Here is a 23,674-nt window from a genome sequence, read left to right as displayed (position 1 = left end):
GAATGCAGACCAGAGAAAGACTTTCGTCTTGTTTACATCAGGGTCCCCCATTTTCAATTCGTCTCTCTTTAACATGTAAATTAACTGTAAATCTGGCAAATAAGAGCTTTTGCTCTGCCACCATCAAATATACATTAATCAAAAGGGAAAGAAACTATCTCTCTCTTTTGCTGTTTGGCTGGCCTCCGATTCCTCCTGTACCTAGTCGAAGCGTCGGCTAGTGTTGTGATTCCAGATGCTTTCAATGCAATTGGATGTGCTGTTTTTAGCGGTAGACAGTATTTTGTTTCCTCCGCATATGAACGTGAAGTAGTGACTGACGAGCGTTTTGGGATGGAAGTCTGAACAGAAACTCACACTGGAATTCTCCGACGACGGAGCCCTGCTGTCACACGATTGGCTCATATGTCACATGACGTGCTGTGAAGACCCGCCCTACTCTGCCTCTGATTCGCAGACTGTGGATGGGGAATGTGATTGGACCAAGGCAGAGTCACTCACAGACAGAGTGTCCAGTCACGCCGCGGCCCGCGGGACACATTCTTGTGTAACCCTTTCACTGCCACACTACGTCACTCCCAAAAGAAAAACAGCTCAAAATGTATTTTTGACTGTCGAAAACGAAATAAAATACTGCATTCCGCCTGTATTATGAATTTATGATGAGATAGTAACGAAATAGTAATGCACAGCCACTTGGACAAGTAACTGCAATCAGATTACTGGCTTTTAAAGATTAACGCGTTAGATTACTATTTTCGGGGGAAAGTAATCAGATTACAATAACGCGTTACTTAGTAACGCGTTACCGGCATCACTGCTTATAACATTGATTGAATGTGTATTCTAGCTGAGGGCATGTTGAATGTGATTTGACAAAAGAACCGTAACGTTATACCAATAGGGTCCAGCTGCATCGCCGGAGAATCCTTGCATGCTGAATGTAGGGTCTAGCTCAATATAGGGTCTAGCTGCAGGGCCAGAGAATCCTTGCTGGAGCTGGAGGCTACTCAAGTATACACACAGACAGTGGAGCTGTTTGCAGATAGCAAGCATTTTGACTTATTGCGTGGTGGCGATGTCTCGCAGATAATACAACTACAAGTATGATTATATAATATATATTTTATTTAAAAAAAAAATGTATATAAAATATATATATATATATTTTTTTTTAATCAAAATAAATTTGGCAGGTAAGAAATATGCTTGGCGGGTAGATTCTTCCCATCTACCCGCCACTGGCCGGTGAGTCAAAAAGTTAATTTCGCTCCCTGTGTACAGTTACATCTAGCTCAGATTCCAATGGAGAACGCCAATAGAGACCAAATGCATACTCTCCTCGGAGTCTTCCACAGACATAATTAGATTGTGGCGACCTGCATGGTCACCAGTGCTCTAAATCAACCCATGGACACAACCAAAGGCAGATCTACCAAGTTTGGTATAAACTATAGCCACTCACTTGTTCCTGTACCATAGGTCCAGAGGTCCATTCCAATAATGAAGTCATGTCATTTGGACAATCTCCAATTATAGCTTCATATAGAAACGGATGCCAATGCAACTCATCTCTCCGCCAGAGAGGACCACCCAACCCTATTGTACAGGACACAATGGTGAATATTATAACTATCACCGGTGATAAATATGATGTCTGAATGATATATGGTGTCTAAGGGCTTAAATGGGCACTTCACTGAAAAGCAACAATTCTTTTGCACATAATCTCACACATATCCCAAGGCTCTAAACTGTTTCGCACACATTCACATTATTTGAATTATTTGAGTTAATGAGTTTTAATATCTCCTCCTGTGATGTAATCAGAGGGCACTGAATAATTTTGTTGTGTTAATTGCAGCTTAATGAAATTATGTAGATAAAAAAAAAAGGAAGAGATGAGGCAATAGGGATCGCTATTTTTCATGTACATAATTTCATTGAGCTGTAATTAACACAACACAAGGATTCAGTGTCCTTTGATGACATCACGCTAGGAGATATTCAAACTCATTAACTCTGCGTAAATGTCAAACTAAATGAATGTGTGCAAAACAGTTTAGAGCCTTGGGGATATGTGTGAGGTTATGTGCAAAATAAATCAGCATTGTATAGAAATCCAATCTTTTGCCACAATTTATTAACAAGAACGCTTGCATGGTATTTTAAAGTGAATCATCAACCTGTGACTCTTTCAATGTAGATATACAAAGGTCATTGTAAACTATATCTATAGCTCTAGAGAACAACATACTGTACATTTAGTTTTACTAGCCTTTAGCACCAATTTCAGACTAATAAGCGCATCGTATATAGAGTTGCAGGTTCTCAGTGGCTAGTTTCATAGAATCAGCAATACAATAGATGCCGGTGTCATTCGCATAAAGGTGAACTTTACAGCCTTTCAGAGATGAGACGATATTATTAATATAAACAATGTGCCTTAAGGTAATTAGACGCATCTCAACCAATGAAGATTAACCTCACCCCGTCAGGATACTAGGAGTAAGTCTGCTATCTCGTCTATAGAGCTAGCATCAGCAGATGGGGGTCTATTGTTTCCAGTCACATGGAATGAGTTATGAGGTCCCAAATCAGTAGGAGGAACTCGAACCATTTTGGAACAGTAATAGCATTCAAAACGGTGACAGAGAAGCAAGATTTTACATGGATAACAACCCTCTCACACAATCGCAACCAGGATTTAGACACCAAGATGTCTTAGAGACCAGCGTTTTCAAATGATGAAATCTTTGGTGCTGAAGTAGACTTATATTTAAGTGGTTCAGACCCGGACCCCTTCTTTCTTTAAAAGTATATGACGAGCGGGAGAGGGATGGCCGTTGAGGCCAGGAGGTGGATCTTCGGTCACAGTTCCAAGAATTTGAACATTTTAAATTGAACGAGCAGAGAAAATTGTCTTTCAGAGCAGTCAACATTTAGAATGCCCACCACAACTAGGCTACATTCTAACTCTGTTCTGTTGCCAGGGCAAAACATAACATACTACTACTACTACTACTACTACTACTACTACTACTACTACTACTACTACTAATAATAATATTATTATTATCATCGGTAAGGCTCTGGGTGTAACCATAATACTGACCTATCTATTTGTTATTCTGTATCTATGGTTATACCTGTGGTTACCCAGGGTTATTTATTATCATTGTTAATTTGTGTTCATGACAAGACCTCAGCAATGCTTCTGGTGATGAGATTTGTGTTCCTTAATCAAACATTTCTTTGAGAGAATAAATGTAATAATGTCAATGTATCTTATAAACGGACCAACATAATTCAAACTGGCCAAGTTTTCTTTTCTTGGACGCTCCCTGTTTCCTTATGAGAAACTTGTTTTATTTTCTAATAATGATGAAAGATGAAAATTAACAAAATGTCATCAAAAGGCAGGCTTAGGGCTTGTGTCCATAGCGGACTTTTTTTTTTCTCAAGGCGGACCGCTTTGAAAAGCAAAAAAAAAAGCTCAGAGCGTTTTCCTGAGTCTCGCGACTGCCGCGGTTCAGCCACTTCCTCGATGTTGATTGGTCGGTCGAAAAGAGTTACCTTGATGAGCGGCGCTCCTTTCCAAAAGTTGAACTAGTTTCAACTTTATGCAATGGGAGCGCTCCGCCCAAAAACGCCGCCGCCGAGAGCGCTAAAACGCGAGGCGCGGCGCTGGGAAAAGGAGCGCGCCTGTCGTGTCTCTAGCACAGAAATGAATGACAGAAAGGAGCTGACAACTCATAAAACGTCCGCTATGGACACAAGCCCTTACTGACCAGGCATTATGGGTAATCGGGGCCCCAGACCACTAAAGACCCTCAGAGCCCAAGATTCATATGGATATTAATTGCATCAGCTCACTAAGTACACCCAATGGGGTATTGTGATCATTCCTGTCTGTCTGTCCCAGCCTTAAATCCTAAAATGTTGATCCAATTTGGATAAAGATTTGCATATAGGTTCCTAGGAAGTAACGTTATTTCCAACTTTGGCTATTTATCCAAAGATGAGGCTAGAATGGGCAGCCACATTGCTTTCTCTCTATACACTAACATTATCCTACATGGCCAACGTCTGTCTATGTGGCCATTGTCAGCTAATGTTACTTGTTTGCAAAGTGAAATACAAATACTTGTGAGCATTTCAGAGAACAGCCACAGCTGTAGAAGTAGAATTGGATGTGGCGATTTATCAGGTGTGCCATTCTGATTTATAAACTGAGACGTCCCAGTCATTAACACATTCTGTGCCACGCCTCTTCCGGGCGACTGCTATGCGAGGCCACCCATTAAACTAATGGGGTCTGTCACCTTGTTTGTAGAGCTATAACTATATTCTATATTATAGCTATGGATACAATACTATAGTCATTTGACACTGAGTTTCTTCCGGTCAAGATGCAAAAAAGAAAACAAATTCCATCCATACGTTCCCGTTTTATACCGTGGTGAATATGAGTGTTATTTCTGAATGATCCGGGCCAATTCCTGAGAGGCTGGTTATAAGCCGCAACATGTATTATACTAAATCCATTGGCGTTTTGTCCCTACACACGCTACAATAAAAAAATCAAATGCATATGATACTTATTATGTTCAATCATGAATGCATGAATGGGTGTTTTTTTTTTCTTTTTTTTTTGATGCTTTGATCGTCACCAACGGAATACGTTATGGACTAGCATTACACACATACGCTCGGATCGCAATGAAAACATTCTTGGATCAACGCAAGATTGATATCATATAGCCCTTACCTTGACTAGGATGTACCCTGAAAAGAATATTCCAATTATCTGATCGCCATTCCAAGTATTGGTGTCGATCGTGTCGCCAACATAATCCGCCATACATCATCCATCTGGAGCATTTGACGCTCCTCAAGCCGATCGGGACAACCGCTCCCCTTGCCCGACATGGAAAAGTCCGCCCGGACCAATATAATCTATGCACTTTATTACATTATTGGTTACGTTATTATATTATTGGGTTTTATTAAATTTTCGATCAAGTTAAGTTATGACATTATCTGGTAGTACAGGTTATATGACTACCGGTAAGTATATTTATTTGTGTGTGTGTTGTTCCTACAGCCTCATCATGCAGTAAAGCTGCTGTCTGTGTTGAAGAGCATGGCCCACAGGAACGGCCCAGACTCATTCTTCAGCTTCCCTGGGAAGAGTGCTGCTGTAAGTATACTACACTATAGTACAGTACACTACACTATAGTACACTAAACTATAGTACAGTACACTATTTCTTTAAAAAAAATGTTTAATGTTTTATACACTACAATACACTTCACTATAGTACAGTACACTTCACTACAGTACACTTCACTACAGTACACTACACTATAGTACTCTACACTATACTACACTACAGTACACTACACTATAGTACACTACGCTATACAGTAGTACGCTACACTGTAGTACACTACACTACAGTTCACTAGACTATAGTACACTACACTATGCTACACTACACTATAGTATGCTACACTACACTAGTACACTACACTATAGTACGCTACAGTACACTATACAGTAGTACACTACATTACACTATAGTACACTTCGCTACACTAGTATACTACAATATAGAACACTACACTATAGTACACTACATTACACTGGTACACTACACTACACTATACTATAGTACACTACACTACTTGACAGGGCATTTTACTATATATTCTTAATTTTTTATCTACTTTTTCTCCCCATTTTTCAATTATTCTCCAATCCCAATTTTTTCGTATTATCCAATTCTTCCCTCCCCTGTCTCGAACGTTGCTAGACCATGCCTCCCACTGGTCGGCTGCAATGTGGACGAAGCCTTGCATCACGTGTCCCCTCCGGTACACGAGGAGGCAGCCGTTGCATCTTTTCACCTGTACAGCGCGATCTCTCAGTGGCGAGGAGTAACGCGTGGGACTGGGAGGCTCACGCTGCCCCCGATACTTCCTGATTCTGCTGTACAGGCGCACCAACCGACCTGTATGAGTTGCTGTCCACAACGTCCGATCCCCACCCACCGGCTTTCCCACCCCCTAATACTGCCAATTGTATTAGTATGAACGACCAGCCAAGCCGGAAGCAACGCCGAGAGCTGGGCTCGAACCCAGCATCTCCTGCGTTAGTGGCGAGCGCCTTGCCCACTGCGCCACTTAGCCGCCCCTGGCATTTTACTATTTAACTTTAGAATTTGTAATATTTCTGCAAGGACATACTGTATATCTTTCTCTCACACACACACGGTCAACTATTTGGAATCCCCAGCCCGGCTGATTGGTGAAGAGAATGAGTAACACTCTCCCCCTTCCTCAGCAACTGCTGCAGGAGTGCCCTCAAGCAAGGCACTTGGCTACTGAGCAGCTCCACTGGAGCAGTTGGAGGTTAACAGTGTCGGACTGTGGTTGTATTGGACAGTTCCCAGGTGTGACTGTGTGGAACTGTGTTAGTGTGTAGCAGGGCGTCCATGAAATACATAGCGCATGTATTCAGCAACTCTTCCCTGGAAAAACAATTTTTATTTACTCTATGGCGTGACTGTTGCGTCTGATTTTAGACTGTTGTTGTTTGGAAAGAGCTGTGCTTTTAGAGTGAGATTCAGGACACTACAGCTCCCCAATGAAAAGTTTGGCCCACCCTGCCCCGTTCAGTAGCAGAGTAGACACCCAGGAGAGCTTGGCCCACCCTGCCCCGTTCAGTAGCAGAGTAGACACCCAGGAGAGCTTGGCCCACCCTGCCCCGTTCAGTAGCAGAGTAGACACCAAGGAGAGCTTGGCCCACCCTGCCCCGTTCAGTAGCAGAGTAGACACCCAGGAGAGCTTGGCCCACCCTGCCCCGTTCAGTAGCAGAGTAGACACCCAGGAGAGCTTGGCCCACCCTGCCCCGTTCAGTAGCAGAGTAGACACCAAGGAGAGCTTGGCCCACCCTGCCCCGTTCAGTAGCAGAGTAGACACCCAGGAGAGCTTGGCCCACCCTGCCCCGTTCAGTAGCAGAGTAGACACCAAGGAGAGCTTGGCCCACCCTGCCCCGTTCAGTAGCAGAGTAGACACCCAGGAGAGCTTGGCCCACCCTGCCCCGTTCAGTAGCAGAGTAGACGCTGAGGTATAAAAAAAAATTATTCAGTGATTACCAGGTCGGACATTTCTCCTAAATTCCCTCATCGCTTGCTAGCTTCCTAAGCTGCTTTCCATCTGGGCCATTTTCTCCAAGCAGCGGTTGGCTGATCCATGTGATTTTTCTCATACAGCAGGCTAGATCTCCTCTGTTAAATAGCATACAGCAGGCTATATCTCTCTGTTAAATAGCATACAGCAGGCTATATCTCTCAGTTAAATAGCATACAGCAGGCTAGATCTCTCAGTTAAATAGCATACAGCAGGCTAGATCCCAGTTAAATAGCATACAGCAGGCTAGATCTCCTCTGTTAAATAGCATACAGCAGGCTAGATCTCAGTTAAATAGCATACAGCAGGCTAGATCTCCTCTGTTAAATAGCATACAGCAGGCTAGATCTCTCAGTTAAATAGCATACAGCAGGCTAGATCTCCTCTGTTAAATAGCATTCAGCAGGCTAGATCTCCTCTGTTAAATAGCATACAGCAGGCTAGATCTCCTCAGTTAAATAGCATACAGCAGGCTAGATCTCCTCAGTTAAATAGCATGCAGCAGGCTAGATCTCCTCAGTTAAATCGTTCAGTAACTATGCAGTGTTAAGGATGATGTGGTTTTGATTTTTTTTTAAAGCTACGGTAATAGTAGCTACCACTACTACTATTAGTCACTTATTATGCCTTTATACAATTCTGCTGCTAAATGATCATTATATAGATTAGATTATATCTGTAGCTAAAATTTGATTATGTCTAAAATAAATTAGATTAGATTATATCTGTAGCTAAAATTAGATTATATCTATATTTCAATTTTGATTATATCTGTAGATACAATTTTATTATATCTAAAATTTGATTATATCTGTAGCTAAAATGTTATTATATCTAAGATTAGATTGTATATATACGTATATATTATATTTATAATAGGAACTATACTTGTATTGTATTGTGCCTTCCTTGTGATGTGTGTGTGTGTGTGTGTGTGTGTGTGTGTGTGTGTAACCTTCCATTGCCATGGTAATGGTGCTCTGGGGAGGGTGTGTAGGAGGCTGGCCTGTGGGCTCAGATTCTGCATTTCCCAATCTGACGTGTGTGTTTGTGTCTGTATGTACAGTATGTGTGTCTGTATGTACAGTGTGTGTGTGTTGGCGAGCTCTGTTTTAATATCTGTGTCAGAGGAGCACAATACTGCACACATGCCTTCCTCTTCCTGTGTTGCCTTGCTAATGAGGCAGGAAGGCCTGCAAACACACACACATTCACGAATAAAACAGTAACTCTAACACATTCTTTAGAGAACTAGTATTTAAACTTCTTCTCGGGGCCGAAGAAATGTTTTTTCAGGCTGAGCCCAGTTTCGTGATATGATGAATTGAAAATGGGGGACCCTGATGGAAACAAGACGAAAGTCTTTCTCAGGTCTGCATCCTCTTAACAATTGTATGTATTGAGCTGTACTGTACTGTACCCATTCTGCAATCTGTTAATAAACTTTTCAATCAATCGTCCAGTTAGTTTATGTCTCCAAACTAAAATATTTCATGCACATTTCCCATTTAGGAAAGCTGGTCTTACTATGAGAATTGGGCTACCATTTGTTTCAGTAATAGTTTAAATTGTTTACACCAAGGTATCGCAACCAATCTGACAAGGATATATTTTGGTGAAAATTCTCGTTGTAGCTGTTGTTACCCTAACCCTATCTTTTTAAAGAAGTATTTGAAAATGACTCGTCAGGGCAGAAAAACAATCCACTGTTGATCTTCACAAATCAAGACTTGATAGTCTAACAATGGCATAGCCGTCAGTGCTGAATTTCTTTTGTGTATTTGAAGAATTGTGACACCCTAGTCCTATCCCATTGTTTTTCTCCTCCTAACAGGCTATAGCCTTGCCGCCGATAGCCAAGTGGCCGTACCAGAGCGGATTCACCTTCCACACCTGGCTCCGCATGGACCCCATCAACAACATCAATGTTGACAAGGACAAGCCTTACCTGTACTGGTGGGTAGCACAACTCAACCACAACACTAGCACGATACAAGCACAACACAACCACGATACAAGCACAACACTACCACGATACAAGCACAACACTACCACGATACAAGCACAACACTACCATGATACAAGCACAACACAACCACGATACAAGCACAACACAACCACGATACAAGCACAACACTACCATGATACAAGCACAACACAACCACGATACAAGCACAACACAACCACGATACAAGCACAACACTACCAAGGACGCGAGAACTGGGGGTGCGACGGGTGCTCCAGCACCCCCTGCTGGCGGGGAGGGTAACTGCAACTGCAAGGTGGTTTTGGCCTTTATTCCATTGGAATACCGACGCTACTCAATGTCATAGAGCGGAACGGCACTGCAGATTTACCCTATTCTTGGAATTCATTGCCAGATCCATAGGGGCGCTGTCTCGATAATGCAGTGTTATTAAAACAGCGTGTAGCCACTCATGAACCGGTTGGGATTCGAATAGACGCGGCCTGGAAGCGTCAACGCGGAACTGGAAATCCGTTGGTAAAATAAATAGCGGCCTGGAATAGTTTTTGTTTTGGGACAATTCGCAGTAAAGGAATATATCTGTCGGCGATGTTGTATGCGGGAACGAATTGCAGAGAGGGAGGACTGTCTGAAGTGGAGAGTGTGTTTACTTGTGTCTCAGAAAATAAATCTCTCATCTGATTTCTTTAATAATAATAACCTGGACTTGCTGCAGCATATGCATCCGGATATTCTGGACTCACTGGACATTCATGTTGTCATGAAGGAGTTTATTTCCACCACTCCTGAACGCAAGACCACCTTCTGTGTTTTACCGTCTTCGGAATAGGTAATGTTATTATTATTATTGCTCCTGCAGGCTGCAGCTATTGTTGTTGCGACAGTGACACAGAGGGCGCAACAGCCAGATGGGGTAAGCTGGGCTGTGATGTGTGCATCAGAACGCTCAGAGCGCGGAGTTGGGCAGCTGTTTTGATTGAAAAGTTTGATTGAAAAGTTTATTAACAGATTTCAGAATGGGTACAGTACAGTACAGCTCAATACATACAATTGTTAAGGGGATGCAGACCAGAGAAAGACTTTCGTCTTGTTTACATCAGGGACCGCCCCCCATTTTCAATTCATCATAGTATCCTAGTGAACGAGAGTGTTGGTTATGACTGACAGACAGTGGAGCTGTTTGCAGATGGCGAGCATTTTGACGTGTTGCGTGGTGGCGATGTCTCGCAGACAATACAACTACAAGTATAATTATATAATATATATATTTTATATAAAAAAAAAATTATATATATATATAAAAAAAAAAAAAATTAATCAAAAACGATCGATATCTCAGCACCCCCACTCCCCGTGGACTTCTCGCGCCCCTGAACACTACCATGATACAAGCACAACACAACCACGATACAAGCACAACACAACCACGATACAAGCACAACACTACCATGATACAAGCACAACACAACCACGATACAAGCACAACACAACCACGATACAAGCACAAAACAACCACAATACAAGCACAACACAACCACGATACAAGCACAAAACAACCACAATACAACCACGATACAAGCACAACACAACCACGATACAAGCACAACACAACCACGATACAAGCACAACACAACCACGATACAAGCACAACACAACCACGATACAAGCGCAAAACAAGCACAACACATCCACGATACAAGCACAACACAACCAGGATACAAGCACAACACAACCACAACACAACCACGATACAAGCACAACACTACCACAACACAACCACGATACAAGCACAACACTACCACGATACAAGCACAACACAACCACGATACAAGCGCAACACAACCACGATACAAGCACAACACAACCACGATACAAGTACAACACAACCACAACACAACCACGATACAAGCACAACACTACCACGATACAAGCACAACACAACCAGGATACAAGCACAACACAACACAACCACGATCCAACCACAATACTAGCATGATACAACCACAATACAAGCACAACACCAACCACGATACAAGCACAACACGACCACGATTAGGGCTGTCGCTAACTATTATTTTCTTTAATTAATCTGTTGATTATTTTATCGATTAATCGATTAATCTAAACGATTAATTTACCAGAAAAATCTTTCCAAATGTTTAATGAGTATCCTCATTCTTTTTAGCGTTAGATTTAGAAAACTACCAGCCAGAGATTTTTTTTTTTTTTTAAACTTTGGCCATTCCGCTGGCTCTTCTTGCGTTTATCGCTTTTTCTCTGGTCAAGAATGACCGACAGAAACAGGTTGAATGGGGGTATAGATGGGGGGAAGACACTCTGAGAAAGTTACGGCTTTGTCCGGGAATCGAACTTGCTACCCCAGATCCGTGACGAGCACGGTTGTCCCCGGCGCCGAAATAGCGTTCGAGGTACGCGGTGAGCTACTGGAGCACCCCCAGCCAGAGATTTTTTACTGGCCAAAAATTTTAAATAGCTTTTTAGTATATTTCCATGAATTATTACATGTATTGTGTGTTATCTCTCCACTCCATGCTATGGTAGTGTTTGTGCCATCACAGGAGATACGATTAATTTTTTTTTATATTATAGGTTATATACATATTTAAATGAATATCTTCCTTTTGAATAAAATAGGCTCAGGAAACAGGATTGTTAAAGCTAATTAGCCTAATCCATGTAAAAAAGAGTAGCCTATAGTAAATGTATGCACACACACACACGAGAGGGAGAATAACTTATAGCAGACTTAATGATTTGACAATATTTTTGCTAATGAAGTTAAATATTTATTATCAACTATCCAGTTCGTTTTTATAGTGTAACTTTTGGCTACTTAATTGATCAATGATGATGAACGTACAGAGAGAGAGGGAGAGAGAGCCACCCCCCCCCCCCTTTTCCACACAATTGGAACTCCATGAAACTGATTTCTCCTGTGAGCTAGCTTAGCTTGGTTAGCGTTAGTTAAGGTTTTTACCGCCACAGGCATACAGGAATGGCGAGGATATAAAGCATGTTAGACGCATTTATTGGACCTGTTGCTCGCAGAGTTTACATAGAAACAGCGCGACTCGCAAGAGGAGTTATCACAGGCTGTAGAACTCAGGGCTGAAGAGCTGCCATAGCTTCTAAAATATAAGGTGGGGGTGTCGGGCTCAGCCCCTCCCTTCCAGTGACTGTTGAGTCCTGGCTCTAGGCAGAATCACAAATAGTGGTTTAAGAGATGTTATTTATATTTTTATCGTGATTCACTGCATTAGTTAGATTACACGTTACGCATGTTATAGTATGACTTTGAACGTCTGCCATTTCAACCACAAAAGGCACATACAATTAACAATATGATGCGTCGATCATGAATATGCAAATCGACGAAATTTCATAGTCGATGACGTCAACATGGGCGACGAATCGTGACGGCCCTAACCACGATACAACCACAATACTAGCATGATACAACCACAACACTAGCATGATACAACCACAACACAACCACAACACTAGCATGATACAACCACAACACTAGCACAACACAACCACAACACGCCCATGATACAATCACAATTCAACCACAACCACAACACGCCCATGATACAACCACAATTCAACCACAACCACGATACAACCAAAGCACAACCACAACACTACAGAATGCAACTACAATACAACCACAAACCTTCCCTCTGATTCATTTCAACCTGTTCTCTTTGGGAATATTTGTGTGAATGGTGTAACACCTTGACATTTATTTTTGTCCCACTTTGTCTGAATTCACTGGATGTAAAATGCTGAAGTGGCAAATTGTAAATCCTGACTGGAGGAACCAAAGCATAACGCTGAACCCCTCCCCATATGAATAATACATTCATAGAGAGGGAATAGCATGAAAGCTAGAGTTATGCAGGTGCATTAAAGTTAGGATTTGATGCCATTGCATGTGTGTATGTTTGTGTGTCCTCTCCCTGAGCTGAAAGCTAAAAAATGCAGTGGTTCAACAAAAGTGTAGTAAATATTCCTTTATAGGCTAAAACTGCCAAAGAGGAAGCCTTACAACTCCACAAGCTCACAGAAAGGAAAAATAAATGCATGGAATAGTGATATTAACCCCCCCAGCCAACACACACACACGCTCCCTGTCCTTCTCTGAGAGCCTGTAAATCAGTGTCTCAGTGCTCGGCCTATTTTCAGCTGATAATTAATTTCTGTCAAAAGATCGAATTTATGCAACAGGGATGTGTTTGGGCCTCTGTGCAAAATGATAAGCAGCCAGCCAGCCAGCTCGTATAGAGACTCATTAATACAATGATAAGCAGCCAGCCAGCTCGTATAGAGACTCTGTAATACAATGATAAGCAGCCAGCCAGCCAGCTCGTATAGAGACTCAGTAATACAATGATAAGCAGCCAGCCAGCCAGCTGGTATAGAGACTCAGTAATACAATGATAAGCAGCCATCCAGCTGGTATAGAGACTCAGTAATACAATGATAAGCAGCCATCCAGCTGGTATAGAGACTCAGTAATACAATAAGCAGCCAGCCAGCTCGTATAGAGACTCAGTAATACAATGATAAGCAGCCAGCCAGCCAGCTGGTATAGAGACTCAGTAATACAATGATAAGCAGCCAGCCATCCAGCTGGTATAGAGACTCAGTAATACAATGATAAGCAGCCAGCCAGCCAGCTGGTATAGAGATTCAGTAATACAATGATAAGCAGCCAGCCAGCTGGTATAGAGACTCAGTAATACAATGATAAGCAGCCAGCCAGCTGGTATAGAGACTCAGTAATACAATGATAAGCAGCCAGCCAGCTCGTATAGAGACTCAGTAATACAATGATAAGCAGGCAGCCAGCCAGCTGGTATAGAGACTTGGTAATAAACGCCTCATGCCCTTTATAAATGGAAGAGATTACTTCATCACATGCAGCAGACCCCCCCCCCCTCCCCCCAGGACATTGAGAACAACACAAACGGGAATTTGTTCGAGGTTCAGAAATGATGCTATATCGCTCCCTTTTCAAACCCCCTTTTAAAAACTATTTTGTATGATTTATTGACTGCCCTGCCTGCCTTGTCCTTGTGCAGAGAGTGCTAAAAAGTGAGCTGTCTCACTTGGAAAGTCAACTGTGTGTGTGTGTGTGTTTTGTGTGTCTGTTTGTTTCCTCTTCCTTCCTTCCTTGTAGTTTCCGCACCAGTAAAGGCCTGGGCTACTCTGCACACTTCGTGGGAGGCTGTTTGATTGTGACCTCGTTAAAGTCCAAGGGGAAGGGATTCCAGCACTGTGTGAAGTACGACTTCAAACCACAGAAGGTAGGAAGGAGGGAAGGAGGGGCAGACAGACACTGGATTTAATAGCCCAGTGGAATGACACACAAATAATGGCCCCTTTTACACAGCCTGTTCAAGGCAGGAATGTTGCAGCGTTATTCCACCTTGCCGCTCTGTGTAAAAGGTATGAACACGGAATGGCGGGGCATCGTTGTTCCGGCATGAAGCCGCCAGTGGAGGTAGTCTCATTGTCCAATCTATGTCTGTAGAAGGGACAGCCGTCATGCCGGGACGGGGACGGGGACGGGGGGGATGTTTTGACGACGTGCTACAGTACAGTGTGTGTGCGACCCACCACTGGGGGATGTAAAGATCTTGCGCACAAAGCCGCCGTTGTACGCATCACCATGTTGTATAGGAAGAGCAGCAGCCCGGCTTGCATCTGAAGAGTGGTATAAACGACCCTCGCCCTCCATTATTGTTTAAAAAGACGATGCCAGCGCTGTTGTGTTACACGTCAGGCCGGCATGCTCTCCCAGGCAACATTCAGAGATGGTTCAGAGACTGGGAAGGAGAATCTAATTTAAGAGGGAGAGGGAATCTTAAACAACCAATGGTACGCAGAAAAGCATGTGCATATCTGTTTGTGGAGTGAAGTTGTGGAATGATTTACCTGAATACATCAAAATGAGTAGACATATTTCATAATTTAAAAAGCAGCTTAAAAAATACACATTAGAGAAATATAGAATTGAGTAATGCGGATAAACAAAGTAATGTTATATTGTGTTATGTAGTGTGGTATTGTACTATTTACTGCTGTCAAGTGACTCAAAGTATAGTATATAATGTATTATACTAAATTATGTTAAATCAAGTTAAATGTAATGGAAGAATTTCTTTTTAAATGTAAGCTTAGCTTCCCTCTACTCCTTTTTTGAACATGTCAACAAACTAACTACATTGCTCTTGACTTTTTGCTTAATTTCTTTTTCATTATGATTGTTATTTATGATGAAGCTTGATATTGGGATTTGTTTGGAGGAATATGGAGAATACATTTTCAAAAATAAACTTTTTCATTCATTCATTAATTCATTCAGTGTAAATGAGCATGAAGAAAATTCTTCTTTATGACAATATTGTGGAATCTGTTAAATTAATAAAGAAAATGTAAGGCTGTTCATAAAAATAAAACATACAAAATATGTTTATTATAGGAACACATACTATATACTAGATATAATGCACATATTTTAAGCATACTGTATTTAAATCTACATGCACACACACACACGATGGTGTAAGCAGGCATATGGCGGCGTATATACGTTTCTGTTTTTCAGGGTATTTAGATGATCAAGTCTAATTATATGGGAAGGTGAGATCACAGTATACCCCCCTCCCCCTCCGCAACTACCTCTACACACACACACACACACACACACACACACACACACACACACACACACACACACACACTACACACCTAACAACAACTCCAGACTTTGACCTGGCTGTGGGGACCAGGCAGCACAGCCATTGGAGGAGGAGGGTGACTAACAGAGATATGGTAGGAGGAGCAGGAGGAGGTACTGATCCAATAGATCCACCACACGGTCAGAAAATATCTATGCTGCCAATTTAAATCCTGTATGGGCATCACGCCAACCCCTCTGCCTCGCCCCAACCCCTCTGCCTCGCCCCAACCCCTCTGCCTCGCCCCAAACCCTCTGCCTCGCCCCAAAGCCTCACAGGGGATTCGGGAGAAGCCTCACTTTGGGTCGAGTTCGGCTCTATTCTTATTTTATTCTTAGCCACAGACTTTTCATTTCTGTCCCGAGGTAACTAATATAACCTATTTCACTGTGGTTTCTCTGTGTAATTCTGATGGAAAGGCTGGAAGCCTAAAGTAGGTAGGGTTGTAGCTTAAGGGGGTTTTGGGGGGGAGTGGGGTCTTGGTTGAGATGTCAGTGGAACAAGGCTAATTGGACAGGATGAAGACTGTGTGTACACACCCATCACATCCATTGGTATGCCTTTCTGTGTGTAGTTCCTGTGAGAGATGCTGTAATACATTATGTCAAGATTCCAGTTTGCTTTTTTGCCCCCAAGCGGAAATGTATATTCTGTATAAAACAACACAATATAATATAATGGCATCAGGCCAACAGAAGGCTAAATAGGGTATTTATATAGGAGAATTTTCCCCCTCTCAAATAAAATGCAATTCTGGCACATAGAACCATGTTAGATCTCTCTAATGGAGAAACATGTATTATTTCTCAGTCATTGTTGTCCATTGACCCCAAACCAGTGGTCTAAGTCTATACTGTTTAGAAAAAGTAACTGCTCCGATCGGCACTCTGATCTGACTGAGTTGAGCGGGAATAGGGGATGGAGGTGAGTGGGGATATGGGGTGGAGGTGAGTGGGTATAGGGGATGGAATTCAGTGGGGATTGTAGATGGAGTTGAGCAGAGATAGGGGGTGTGGTTTAGCGGTGATAGGGGATGGAGTTCAGCAGTGATAGAGGATGGAGTTGAGTGGTGATGGGGGATTGAATTGAGGATAGATAGGGGATGGATCTGGGATGGAGTTCAGCAGGGATAGGGGATGGAGTTCAGCGGGGATAGGGGATGGAGTTCAGCGGGGATAGGGGATGGAGTTCAGCAGGGATAGGGGATGGAGTTCAGCGGGGATAGGGGATGGAGTTCAGCGGGGATAGGGGATGGAGTTCAGCGGGGATAGGGGATGGACTTCAGCGGGGATAGGGGATGGAGTTCAGCGGGGATAGGGGATGGAGTTCAGCTGTGATAGGGGAGGGTCACATCTCCATACAATACACACAACACCTGTCAACGTGAATAAACACACCAAGGTCTGCCTTGTCACTCACCTCACCATGTGTTTTAGTTTAGTAACAACAGCGGGGTTGGTACACTCTTAAAAATATGTGTTTTAAATAACATGTGTTCTCCCCAATCAAAATTATTTTAACCCAGGTTGTGTTGTCATCTGTATGTGTTTAATTAGTGTTATTTCATCACATGCTTTAAGAGGGTCTTGCATTGTTGTTTCAGTGGTACATGGTGACCATCGTCCACATCTACAACCGCTGGAAGAACAGTGAGATCAGCTGCTACGTCAATGGAGAGCTGGCCTCCTACGGCGAGATCACCTGGTTCGTCAACACCAGTGACGTAAGTAGCAACGGTTGCATTTAGTCCTGGTTTTCCTAGCAGTGTTTCCTCCATAGGTGTGTTCATCGGCAGTAGGGGATGGTTATGGTTATTAGAATATTCCACTATTGGAATTTGGAAATTATGTATTTGTGGAACAGCTTCTAAAATAAACAAATGATGAACAAATAATGAAATGGTTGTGGAGGAAGAAATGTTTGTTTCCATAACGATGCCACATTGAGATGGTATGGCCTAGGCCCTACTGTATGCAGGTGTGTGTGTGTGTGCATATGAACTTGGCAGATATATGAATGCTAGTACACGTCTTTCATAAATCCTGTGTCAATATTTCTCGGGATAATTTGACTCCCTCCCTGCTGTTAGTCCTGGAGATGTGGACTCCTCGCTGCCGCAGTGTCACTCTGGGAAATATCAATTTCAGACAGAGATATTGCGCCAGAAAGAAGTGTGAACCATCCTCTCTCTCTCCTCGCTCTCTCTCTCTCTTGTGCTCTCTCTCGCTCTCTCTCTCTCTCTCTCTCTCTCGCTCTCCTCGCTCTCTCCTCTCCCCTCTCGCTCTCCTCGCTCTCCTCTCTCTCCTCTCTCTCGACAGATATAATCTCTTTCTTGGCCGTCCGAGGTCCTAGGGGTGAAACCACTCTCTCGGTCTGTTCGCATGGATGGCACAGACAACACACACCCTCTCCCCACCTGTCACATTTTGTGAACTCTGTCATATTTCCCCCCAGGATTACTTTGTTTTCACACTGCGATATATACAATTCTTAAATCAGCTTTTCTGTGCGGAATGAAGACGTCTGTGGCACCACGTAATATAATCATCCAGACATGTGTCACCGTACCATAAAGAAGAAGAGACCAAGATAATATTCATGCTCTCTGGGTTTCCCTATGCCTCACTGAGCATGAGCAGAGGACGACTAGGAAGTCATCATGTAGGTAATTTGTATGCTGATGTGAGACAGGGCTTTGAAACAGAAGTGTGATGTCTGTGTGTTTGATGTTTTGGAACGTCTGTTAATGTGGTTTTGCTGCGTTTTTTTCTCTCTTTTTCTTGTTATCCTTTAAACCTTCCTTCTTTTTTCCCTCCCTCCCTCCTTCTCCCCTTCCTTCCTTCCCTCCTTCCTTCCAACCCTCAATCTACCCCCGCTCTGCCTCCCCTCTACCTCTTTCTGTGTCCCTCCAGACATTTGACAAGTGTTTCCTGGGCTCCTCTGAGACCGCGGATGCCAACCGTGTGTTCTGTGGCCAGATGGGGGCGGTTTACCTGTTCGCAGAGGCCCTCAGCGCCGCTCAGATCCTCGCCATCTACCAGCTGGGCCCTGGCTACAAGGTGGGAGGAACCATACAAAACCCTGAGATTTACCTACGCGACCATCAGTGTGTCCAACAGGGTCATATCAGGTTGTTGCTGGTGGAGTGCAGGCAGCAGGCCAGTAGATGCATAATCAATCGGTGGGACTATTGTTGTTCCGTGACGGAAGAAATGGTGTTCATCTGTAACTGTGGGAGTATTTGCATTCAACCAGACCGGCATCATGGGGGGTCGTCACCGCTACATCTACAGTATGTATGGGAAAGACTGCACTTGTAACATCTGTTGAGTTCACAGAGAGAGACACAGCCATGATGTATTTAAGCGGTGTTATGATTGGAATTACAGTGGTCACACTTAATCATTATGTTCATTTAGAATAAGTAAACTAAATAATGGAGGTCTGTGTCTTGGAGGCACACATTTGAGCCAAAGGGATTAAATTAGAGGCAGATTCAGAAAACTACTTCGACTTCAACACTGCTTCTTTCTCCTTTTGCGATTCAGTGGTGGTTGGAAAACTGAAATCTCTGCATTACGGCCACTTAGTGGAAAGAGTGATGGGGTTTGGTAACCTCATTACGCAATACATCGGAGCCTCTAGGTGTCGGTCACGAGAACAGTCAATTTCCCCAAACACTGTGTAGAAGACGATCTGACTCGAATGGCATTGTGTGGTGAGGAACAGGATACTTCTTAAGTTCACAGTCTATGCACCTCTATGAGTTGAGCAGGGAGCACGGCTTGCTGGTGTAACAGGACTCCAGTGGAGGCCAGTGTTTTATCATTCTAGGAGAGCAGCTTCAAAGCCCCATCACAACTCTGTTCTGATCCCTTCCTTAATTTCTCTCCATCTCTCTCTGTCTCTATCTCTCTCTCTATCTCTCTCTCGCTCTCTCCCTCTCATCCCCTCCTCAGGGCACGTTTAAGTACAAGGCTGAGAGTGACTTGCTGTTTGCAGAGCATCACAAGACCCTCCTGTACGACGGCAAGCTGTCCTCCAGCATCGCCTTCACCTACAACCCCCGCGCCACTGACGCCCAGCTCTGCCTGGAGTCCTCCCCCAAGGACAACGCCTCCATCTTCGTCCACTCGCCCCACGCACTCATGCTGCAGGTAAAACACCTTCCACCGTGAAGGCCACCTGTGTGCTGCTAGTAAAATGATAAATGGACTACATTCATGTAGCATTTTATCCAAATCGCTTTACAACTTATGCCTCCCATTCACTCACACATCCACACACTGACGGCGGAGGCAACTATGCAAGGTGCCAACCTGCTCATCGGGAGCAGTTGGGGATTAAGTGTCTTCCTCAAGGACACTCCGATGCAATGCCGGGAGCAGACAGGGAAAAAACCGGGAACCTTCTAATTACCAGATGACCGCTCTACCTTCTGAGCCACTGTTGCACTAGTGTTGTCGTGTGTGTGTGTGTGTGTGTGTGTGTGTGTGTGTGTGTGTGTATAGACTGAAGTCAGGAGCTGACGGAGCTTATTTTTATTTATATTTGTGCTCTTGCAGTTAATAGATGGGTTTCATGACTGGGATATGACTATGTTGTTGCTTTGTTGCAAAAACCATGAATCTCCCCCAAAAACAACTGATTTTAAACCCTCAAATTTGTGAAAACACAAAAAATGACAAACTAGAATTGGGAGGTTTTGAAGCGACCACAGTGATGACCTGCCATCCTCTACCTGACTGTGGAGCCAGTGAAACCTATGATCAGTCATTATTATACCTTCTCTCATTAGACTGACTGCTAGTCCATGAAATAGTAGTGACATTAAACTATTCCTCTTTTATCTGTGGAGCCCCTGGAATCTCTGCAAGGACCCCTGCTGTTATGAGCCTGCTTTGACTCTCCTAGTGACATCATACCTCACAGCTCAAGTAGATTCGGCACTTGTGCCCAATGCCCCCTCCACCCCCCTTGGATTTTCTCCTCCAGATGTATCCATCTTTTTCTCTCGCTCTCGCTCCTTCTCTATATCTATCTCTCTCACTCCCCCTCTATCTATCTCTCTCACTCCCCCTCTATCTCTCTCTCCCCCTCTATCTATCTCTCTCTCACTCCCCCTCTATAGCTCTCTCTCTCGCTCCCCCTCTATCTACCCCTCCTCTCTCACTCACTCTCACACACACACACACACTAATGAATGAATGTGCTGCCTCCCTAGGTATCTCTTCATTTTAACAGGCTCATTAAGACAGTGGTGTAAATGAGAAGGAGAGCCAGACAGAATATATACTGCACCTGTTAACAGCTCTGCTGAGAAACCGCTGCTCTGATTATGGCCTTTTCTGGGCCAGTAGACTGAAGTACAGGGTGCAGTTCAGAGCTCCACTAGAACGTGGTGGCACTCCAGTGGAAAGAGGTTTATATAAACAGCAAGCTGTGTACTTGGTTGAAATAGCTCGTAGGAATACCTGGTAATTATTCACACATCATAGTGTTAAGTAGCAGTTGCAGGCAGCAATCATAGAGTTGTGTGTTTTATGTTAAATATATGTCTATTGCGGGGTAGTAATTATGGATGGGAATGATTGAACGACTGTTCATTGTCATTCAACGAGTCTGTTCATTGCTGGATGATGTACTTGGCAACAATAGAAATACTAGTGTGTATATGGGAGTAATACAGTTGTACAATACATCCAGAGTTGCCAGAACAATGCACTATATTTACAGTACATGGCTCGTTAATATAATAGATTCACAGTTCACCTACTGTTATATACAGTTGGGTCCATAAATATTTGGACATTGCTAATTTGTTTTACATTTTGGCTCTGTACACCACCATAATGGACTTGAAATTAAACAATCAAAAAGACTTGCAGCTTTAATTTGAGGGTATTTACATCCAAATCAGGTGAACAGTATAGGAATTACAGTTTAAATAAAACAGTTTCTACCCTTCTTTTTTAGGGACCAAAAGTAATTGGACAAAGTAACGATACATAAATAAAAGTCATGTTTAATACTTGGTTGCAAATCCTTTGCAGTCGATGACAGCCTGAAGTCTGGAACCCATAGACACCAGACACTGAGTTTTGTTCCTGGTGATGCTCTGCCAGGCCTCTACTGCAACTGTCTTCAGTTCCTGCTTGTTCTTGGGGAATTTTCCCTTCAGTTTTGTCTACAGCAAGTGAAATGCTTGCTCAATTGAATTAAGGTCAGGTGATTGACTTGGCCATTGCATAACATTCCACTTATTTGCCTTAAATAACTCTTTGGTTGTTTCCGCAGTATGCTTCAGGTCATTGGGTCAGTATGCTTCAGGTCATTGGGTCAGTATGCTTCAGGTCATTGGGTCAGTATGCTTCAGGTCATTGGGTGAGTATGTTTCAGGTCATTGGGTCAGTGTTTCAGGTCATTGGGTCAGTATTAGGGGTGTAACGGTACGTGCAGCCATACGACCAATTACGCCCCACAGCGCAAACGCACGAGTCCCACATGCAGGCACTCGCGAGGTCCGTGCGAGAATAGTGCGCGGCACACAGAGTCCCCGACTTCAGTTCAGAGCGGCGAAAGTGCGCGGAGAAAGGCACATTTACATTGGAACAGCTGCAGGGACATTACAATTTTTTTATTTATTTATTTTTTGATCTTTTTCCCCCTCCTTTTTCCTCCGATTTTCTCCCATCCCAATGTTAGTCGTTATGCCAATTCCCAATCCCCTTCCTGGTCGCTGCGCACTTACCCTCCACAGTCGGTCTGGGAGAGTGGAGGCTACCACGTGCTTCCTCCGACACACGTCCAGCCAATCAACCGCTTCTTTTCACCTGGCAGCGCGGATTCTCACTGAGAGGGCGTAGCGTGTGGAAGGATCACACTATCCCACTTAGATCCTATCCGCGCTTAGCAGGCGCCCCGACCGAACTGTAGGAGTCGCTGTTTACAACGACCCGGACCCACCCCGCCAGCTTCTCCCACCCTCTAATACTGCCAATTGTATTAGTGTGAACGGCCAGCCAAGCTGGTGACAACCCCGGAGCTGTGAGCTGGATTCGAACAGGCAAATCCAGCCGCTCCGGGGTTGGTGACGAACGCAATCTCCGTTACGCCACCTGACCGCCCGGGACATTACAATTTTACAGTTTTCTTTGGTTTTCTTGTTTGCCCAATAACGTTAACCAATGAAACCAATGGAAAGAAACACACACGCGTCGCCGACACACACACACACACACGCCAACAAACGCATCAACATTCTCCCCCGCCGGACTCACAAGGCACAATCAAATAAAAAAAAGAAACATACTTTTCCGGACAGATCATCTGAGCTCCACTGTGTTTAAATCCAAATAATCCTCTGCCATTGTTGTAATATGTCATCTGTTCTCTAGTATTCAGTCTCGTCGTGAAGTTAAATTCTCTCTAGAAGTGAAACTGAAACTTAGCAAGGATAAGTTGTTAAAGGGGCAGTAGGCAAGTGGATGCCTGAACACAGAATGACACCAGTATCATTGACTACCACGGCAAGCCTATAGAAAATTATTCTATTTAATAATTATAATTATAATAATTATCATCAATATAATATATAAATTAAAAAAAAAATTAAATAATTTAAAGAATGTATATTAATAATTATTATAAATTTTTTTTTTCTGTTGTACCGAACTCGTACCGAACCGTGACCCCAATACCGAGGTACGTACCGAACCGT

The 23,674-nt window shown here is 43.3% G+C and overlaps 1 protein-coding gene across 1 annotated transcript in view; it reads left to right on the top strand.

The window, feature by feature from the left end:
* lrba (LPS-responsive vesicle trafficking, beach and anchor containing) overlaps window positions 1–23,674 on the top strand; it is a 622,382-nt gene that overhangs the window by 121,277 nt on the left and 477,431 nt on the right. Inside the window, 6 exon segments of the mRNA XM_084317903.1 lie at window positions 5,108–5,203; window positions 9,032–9,153; window positions 14,391–14,517; window positions 17,558–17,677; window positions 18,867–19,013; window positions 19,914–20,111. Of these exon segments, the coding sequence (XP_084174029.1) occupies window positions 5,108–5,203; window positions 9,032–9,153; window positions 14,391–14,517; window positions 17,558–17,677; window positions 18,867–19,013; window positions 19,914–20,111 (810 nt within the window).

This window comes from Notolepis coatsorum, assembly GCF_963971535.1.
Source record: "Notolepis coatsorum genome assembly, chromosome: 7".
NCBI classification, from domain to species: Eukaryota; Metazoa; Chordata; class Actinopteri; order Aulopiformes; family Paralepididae; genus Notolepis; species Notolepis coatsorum.
The sequence above is the reverse complement of the archived record's forward strand: the minus strand, read 5'-3'. Positions and strand labels throughout refer to the sequence as shown.